The sequence below is a fragment of the Halyomorpha halys genome, unplaced genomic scaffold (genome assembly GCF_000696795.3).
Source record: "Halyomorpha halys isolate HHAL.00 unplaced genomic scaffold, Hhal_1.1 Scaffold2683.1, whole genome shotgun sequence".
Taxonomy (NCBI): domain Eukaryota; kingdom Metazoa; phylum Arthropoda; class Insecta; order Hemiptera; family Pentatomidae; genus Halyomorpha; species Halyomorpha halys.
The window spans coordinates 73,169-80,241 of NW_027112434.1; the positions used below are offsets into that span (position 1 = coordinate 73,169).

The window sequence follows — 7,073 nt, forward strand, 5'->3', positions numbered from 1 at the left end:
CTCTCTCTCTCTCTCTCTCTCTCTCTCTCTCTCTCCAACTCCTTCCACTGTGCCTTTCAGCGTAGGCATGTATCCAGCCAGTTCTTTTATCTTGACTAGGTTTTTTATGTTTTTGTCCCATTTAGATGTTTTCCAAGGATATCTTCTAGGTCTCTTGCCACCTGAAATCAACTTGCTTCCTATATACCATGTCTTTATCTTCTCTCATTTCACACAAATGTCCAAAACAGGAAGGTAATTGACTTTCAAAGGTTGATTTAACGATAAACTCTAGCATAATCTCTGATTATTGATTCACTACCTCTTTGTTTTTTTTCAAAAATTCAAATTTTGTAGGTAAAAGTACAGAAAAAACCAAACTCCTCTAGTGTTTTGTTTCTATTTCAACTAGATAACATAGGTCTGGTTAATGCTGTTGTATTTTATAGGGCCCTAAATCCCTCATAAGTTTTGGGTAAATTGGTAGTCACGTTGAAGTAATTGAATTTTTTTATTTTCAAACAACAATCAAAGATTTTCTTTATCAAATAAGTTATAATAATGAGCTGCAGGGAGTTTTATTCCATTAAAAATTAAATAAAGATTATTGTGGATTTCTCTGATCCTTTTTGATTTTTTGTTGTCTCAAGAACAACAAAAATGCTTTGAAAACTCACTGGTCAAAGCACTATTTTGGTTTTTAAAAATAAATGCATCCAATTCAAAAATTTAAATTAAAACAAAAAATGTAGATTTGATCACATTAATCAGAAAAAATTCTGAAGAGAAGGCATTAGTGAATTACACTACTTATCCAAAAAGGTAATGAAGTCAATCCAGCATTTAATTTTTAACTAATCTGTTCAATACTTGCGAAGAAGGACCTGCTGAAATTGACCTCAAGGATAATTATTACCCACATTACAAGGATTCTAAATCTTTCTGTGGAAACTAGATCTACAAAGGGGTAAGATATAACTGCCAGGAAATTGGGATTATAATGAAAGAATTTAGAAAATACATTAATTTAAATTTTGGTTAACCAAATGTGGTTCCTAACTATAATGTGTATGACTATATTATGTGTGAAACAAATAAAGAATAACAATGTTAATAAGGAAATACAGAATCTTCATTATTTTATTGAAATATTTTCAGAATGAGATTTGTGTTATAATCATTTAACATTTTTATACAAATTGAGAAAATAAGCAACAACTAAATTTTTTTAAATACAGACTTAATATTTACTAGGACTTGTCAATCTGGTTAGTCTAACAGCCAGTACAAAAAACTTTGATAACTCTTTTTTAAATTTTTATTGCATTGCCAATACAGAAATGAGGGTCTGCCAGTCAGATCATGCTACCTACAAAATGGGGACTTCTTTAAAACCTTAAAAAAAATATTTTTCATTCAGAGCTGCATATCTATAAAATTACCAACAAAACTAGAAAACCTAATAAAATATCATTTAAAGCAATGTAAATCTGCTAAAATATGAGCTATTTACATTCAATAGTTCCTGAGATATACATTTATAGAAAGTAACATTTCATAAAAAATGTATTGAAAAATCAGCAGTTACTTAATTTATTTTGGAAAGTCTAAATCTCAGGAATCATTAAACACACAGATGTGTATTAGCACTTCAATTAAAGCTAGTTTAATGTGCTATAAAGTAGCTTATAACATTTATTTAGTTAGGAATGATAATTTTAATGATATCTGCCAAAATAAATTTTAAAAATGTTGATTTTTATTTGTTTGGACAAAACCTTTGGTTTATAAAAGATTATAGCTAGTTCATTATAAAAGATTATAGCTAGTTCAATGTGCTATATAGTAGTTTATCTTCATAGAAGTAGTAGTTTTCATATTTTCTAAAATAAATTCAAGTGAAAAAAACCTATTGGATTTATTAAAAACAATATCTCAGAAAACATTAGACACACAGATGTCGGCTAACGCTCAAGTTAAAGCACGTGTGATGCGATGCACTATAACGTGGTAATTTATGACATTCATTCTTGCAGGAGTATTAGAGATCATGATATTTGATAAAATAAATTTGTTGTTTGGACAAAATGATATATTCAAAAGTCTTATCAAAAGCAACTATCAAATTAATTATATTAATTTCATTTCAACAAAACATTCGTCAATACTACTTCACAAGTGCTGTTTGAAAGTCTAACTAATCACACAGTACATAAAATCCAGAAACTAGCCATGTTTGTCCAATAAAACCAACCAGATACAATCAATAATTTAGGTCTGTAAAGCTATCATCTTGAATAACCCTAATAAAGCCCTACAAAGTGGGGTATAAGTATAAATAGCTTAAAACTATTTTGACCGCAACCCTGACCATCTTCATATTTGACACTATACGGTCAACTATTTATATATATAATCAGTAATTTAGATTATTACCAGTTGCTTGTGTATTTCTTTAAGGTTCAGTTTAAAACCTGATGCTATAGATTTGTCAGTATTAATTCACAAGTGATGTTTAAAGGTCTTAAAAATCACACAATACAACAAATCCAGAAGATAGCGGAGTTCGTCCAATTACACCTACCTCTATTGATCATTTTGAAATTTGATGACATAGATTAAGAAGGATGTGAATAATTATTCCTTAAGATTTAATTTAATATCTGAACAAATAATTGTATATTTGTAACCTTCTGTGCCATATTTATGTTTAATTAACTAATGATATATTTGTAACCTTTTATGTAGAGGAAAAAGAATAGAAGTTATATTTTGTTCATTTCCTTTGTTAATATTCCATCTGGATAAAGTCAAATCACAATTGTGTCTAATCTCTACTGACAAAGACCTGGTAATATCTCTAAGGATTATTTTAATTTGTGAACAGGCATTCAACTTAAAGTAATTAAAAATTACAAAAACATTGTTAGCACTTCTTGAAGGATTTATTAAAAAACAGCTTTAAATTATGTTGTTATATCAATTGCAATGCTCCCAACATTGCTTTCACACTTAGACGGATACACAAAATATTTAATTTTTATTACAAGATCCCAAACCATCCTTACCAAAAATTATAATATAACAAGGAAGTTACATTAGTCTATTATTGGGGTTTATATTACAAATAAACAATAGAAGTTAGTACAAAGTCAGCAAGTAATTCTCTATCACATTTTTAAACTGTTAAAATTTAGTTTTCAAACCTTCAACTATGTTATTTGCAAAACAGCTATCAATTATGCATCTTATAAAGAGAAATTCCTATTAGTGTCTTTTACAGTGTAAGTTGGACAGATAACACTGAAGACTTAATTTTTCAATAAAACATCTTTTACCATCTTTGTCACAAATTTAAATAATACATAACTGTGGTATTGTATTTACTGTACAAACAAATTATTAAAGTTAATACAAGGTCTCACACAATTCTCTGTTATATTACTAAGCCTTTAATGTTTTGATCTGTTCTGTTGTCAAATCCTTAACTGTACTGTTAAGGTTTATATTGAGAATAATCAAAGTTAGTTTTTATTACATTCTGTAGTAACAATGAATGTCAGATTGAACTGTTTAGTTATTCTCATAAAAAATACCTCTGCTTTGCTTTAATTGTGGCACATCTAACAAAATAAAAAGTTGGATTTTATTTTGAATTGGATGTATTCCAAAGAAAGTACTAATTAAACCAAAGGTAGCTGTCATAAAGTAAATCAAGTCTACAGTAAAATCTACAAAATACTCTAAATAAGTACTTGAGTTTTGTAGTTCTTGCTTATAATTATAAAATGATGTGTTCAAAAGTGGTGTCCAATACTTATTTCAGTTTGTAATACATATTTATACCAAAGAATACATAACAAATTCCTATATCCACGAATATAAATAACTACTCTTTATCAACCTTAATATTAATTGGAAGATTATTTTTATCTTCCAATAAAAATAAAACTTATAAACATTTATCTTTTTACAAGAAATTTTCAGAGATAAGTGAAACTAAACAAATTATTTCTGTTTTAAGATCAGTCAACTCAGAAACACTGAACTATCTTGAGGATCCAATATAGCGTGTTGTCAGTTTTATTTCTTAAAATTATTTATCAAATATACTTCACCACCATTATTCAAAATCTATTATATTTTGATCTTGAAGTGATTACAACTTCCACTGCATTTGCACAAATAGAAATAATTTAATACCTCAAATATTGAAAGAGTCAAATTATCATTTCCTTACAATCATTAGCTCCATTAATAAAAAAAAAAAAAAAAATCAAATAGATTCTGAGATCCCCAAAAACCAGAACAAGAGCAAAATAACAGCAGTAGTAAAAGAAAGAAATCTAACTTCAAACATTAACATATTTCAATTTTGAACAAATACAATCCCTCAAAAGAATGGAAATAGAGGTAAACGAATCGAATTGCATTGAAAGGTTACAATAATACAGGCTTAATAGACGAAATGATAATGTAACACAACTTGCTGTAACAGTACCTACAATTGAAACGAAATATTAGGGAAAAAGTAATAGAACCTTTTGTACTATTTTATTTTCATTAATTATAGAATAAATTTCATAAGTTTAAATAGAAAATAACGAATAAAGTTCAGTTCATAACAGTGTGGAAAGGGAGTTAATGTAGAACTCCTAATCCAGCTGATAGCTTAAAATACTTATTGAACACATCATACAAATAGTAAAATAATTTTTATTTATGTAAACATATTTTATGATTTAGTGGGATAGCATTAAGAGGAATCAATGAACTAAGTAACTTTAACTTTTTTATCATAAGCCAATCTACTAAAATAATCATATAGATAGAGAAATCATTTAGACGTTCATATAGAAATAAAAAATTCCATCATTTAAATATAAATTTTAATGTTAAGATAAAGTACTACTTAAATTGAAAATTATAAACTTCATAGTACTGAAGGAAGTTCAATGGATAACAAATAAACCTATTATCAATTCATTATCAAACTGTAAAAGCAATAACAGTTATCAAATTTATTCAAGACTGAAAAAATAAGAAGACCATATTATAAATTATCAAAATTTAAGAAAAATAAGTAAACTAATTATAAGAAATTAATTTTGTGTTCAAGATTATTTATGTAGTTCAATTAAAATCAAAATCATGATTATTAAGAAGAAACAGTTGACAGTTTAATAATCATGAAAACTTCAACACACAGCAGCAAAAAAAAGTAAATCAAGATATTAATTTGCTTTCCTTGCCTTATGGCCTTCAGGTTGGTAAACAAGCTTGTTATAAACATGACCCTACCCACTCCTCAAATGCTGTTACTCAACAAAATTTACTTACGTTTTTGGTAACTTAAACGAAGGAGCTCCTTTTCGCTGAAAAACACCATCCACGAATACACCATTTTTTCCATTACAAACCATAAAAAAATGTGGATGTTCAAAATACAATTCTAAATGTCTACGGGAAATAAAACTAGAATGTCCCATATTCACATCAACTTCACCACGTGAACTATTTCTTCCTATTATAATTCTCTTCTGTCTCACCATATACTCAAACTCTCGTCCTTCTAATTTGGCAATGACAGTACCTTTACTTTCAGGACTCCATTGAATTTTTGATGGACTAGCAGGAGTTGATTTCAGGGCTAGTAAGGCCCAGGCATCACTCTCCTGTGACCGTGACATAGACATCACGAACAGGATAAACTAGGAGCTTAGAACTATGTTCCTCCTGAAAAACAGGGTTAAGGAGGAACTTAAGATTTGTTTACCCACAAATCCGAAACGTGGGTGGTCGAGAAAAGAAACCACGTGACAATCGAGCTGCGCGATTGTGTCAAAACAAAACACTGACTACAGAGAGAGCGTGCTACCCTGCTCTACTGTTTACTCAATCATCTACCAATCCGAATACGCTCCTGAAAGCGCAAAAACCGGCTTTATTTAAATTTAAAAAATAAACAACTTCCATTAAAACTATTAATAATCACTGTTTTTTTCAATGGCGTAGATCATTAGACAAGGATATCTTCACAAGAAAACTTATGTATGTATATCTTTTTTTCGTATTTACGTTATCAGTTCTTTGAATAAGGCCGAGGGTTTATTGGAACTTTATTCTATAAAAGGATGCAATAGAAAATTTCAAATTAAAAAGAAAAAACGATGAAATATCTCCACTATTATGATCTCTGATAAGAATATCTGATAATTTATGAAATTAAAAATGATTGATATGTCGCTTATTCATCGGATGATTAATATAATGTAATTTAGGTGTTTCCTAAGTTTATTTTAAAAACCAATTCACCATCAGAACTGGCCTTAACTGATGCGAGGTTCTGTATGAACTTTAATTGTGAGGCCCGTATATCATCAACAAATCCAATCTTGTAGTTTTATGTAATATGCCTAATCTTTGAACTATCATAGCTCACTTAATTCGTTTACTAGTTCGTAAAACTATAGTGTGATAATAACTGCCAAGTGAATTTTAAGAAAACCTTTTATGGTCCATGTCGTGAATGAATAAAATCTTCAAAACTGGAAATATGTTTGATTAATGTGGTAATAAAAACATGGCAATGGAGAGTTAAGGTAGAAAGGGAGGAAGATTATTGAAAGAAGGTTTTAGTGGCAAAAAAAAAAAAAAGTAACTCAAATAGTAAGAAATCTATTTATTTTTCACCAATTTCATTTATTACTTACGGTCAATTAACGATCTATTGATGAAGATTATAATTGATCAGGGTTAATGTAACCTATAAAAAGAGCGTGGGTACAAGAGGTCCGTTATTTGAGTCGAGGTTCCACGCTGACGGTGATAGTCATAGAAACAGCTGTCCTAACTTCTATCATCGCAGGTCCGTTCCAACAACCACTTCTGGATACCGGAGATGTACGGAGCATGCGTGGTACGTGGTTTCTCCCTTTCAAATACTGTACTGCGCATGCTCCGTACAGTTCTAGATTGTCAGAACATACCTCCCGTAACAGAGCTGGACAAAAAGCAGTTAAAAAGGAGAGAAATACTTTATTTATCTATGCTGCCTAAATACATCAGGTTGCTATCTCACACAGCATACTTAT

At 29.3% G+C, this 7,073-nt stretch overlaps 1 protein-coding gene across 2 annotated transcripts in view; it reads right to left on the minus strand.

Annotated features, from left to right (window-relative positions):
• The window catches only part of FoxK (forkhead box K), a 54,479-nt gene extending 48,639 nt beyond the window's left edge, over positions 1–5,840 (minus strand). The window contains exon 1 of one of the 2 annotated variants that reach the window (XM_014437527.2): positions 5,320–5,840. In XM_014437527.2, the coding sequence (XP_014293013.1) occupies positions 5,320–5,675 (356 nt within the window). In that variant the 5' untranslated portion in view covers positions 5,676–5,840. The remainder of the gene's footprint in view (positions 1–5,319) is intronic. The other variant, XM_014437528.2, reaches the window with a different exon arrangement.
• Between the last annotated feature and the right edge of the window lie 1,233 nt (positions 5,841–7,073).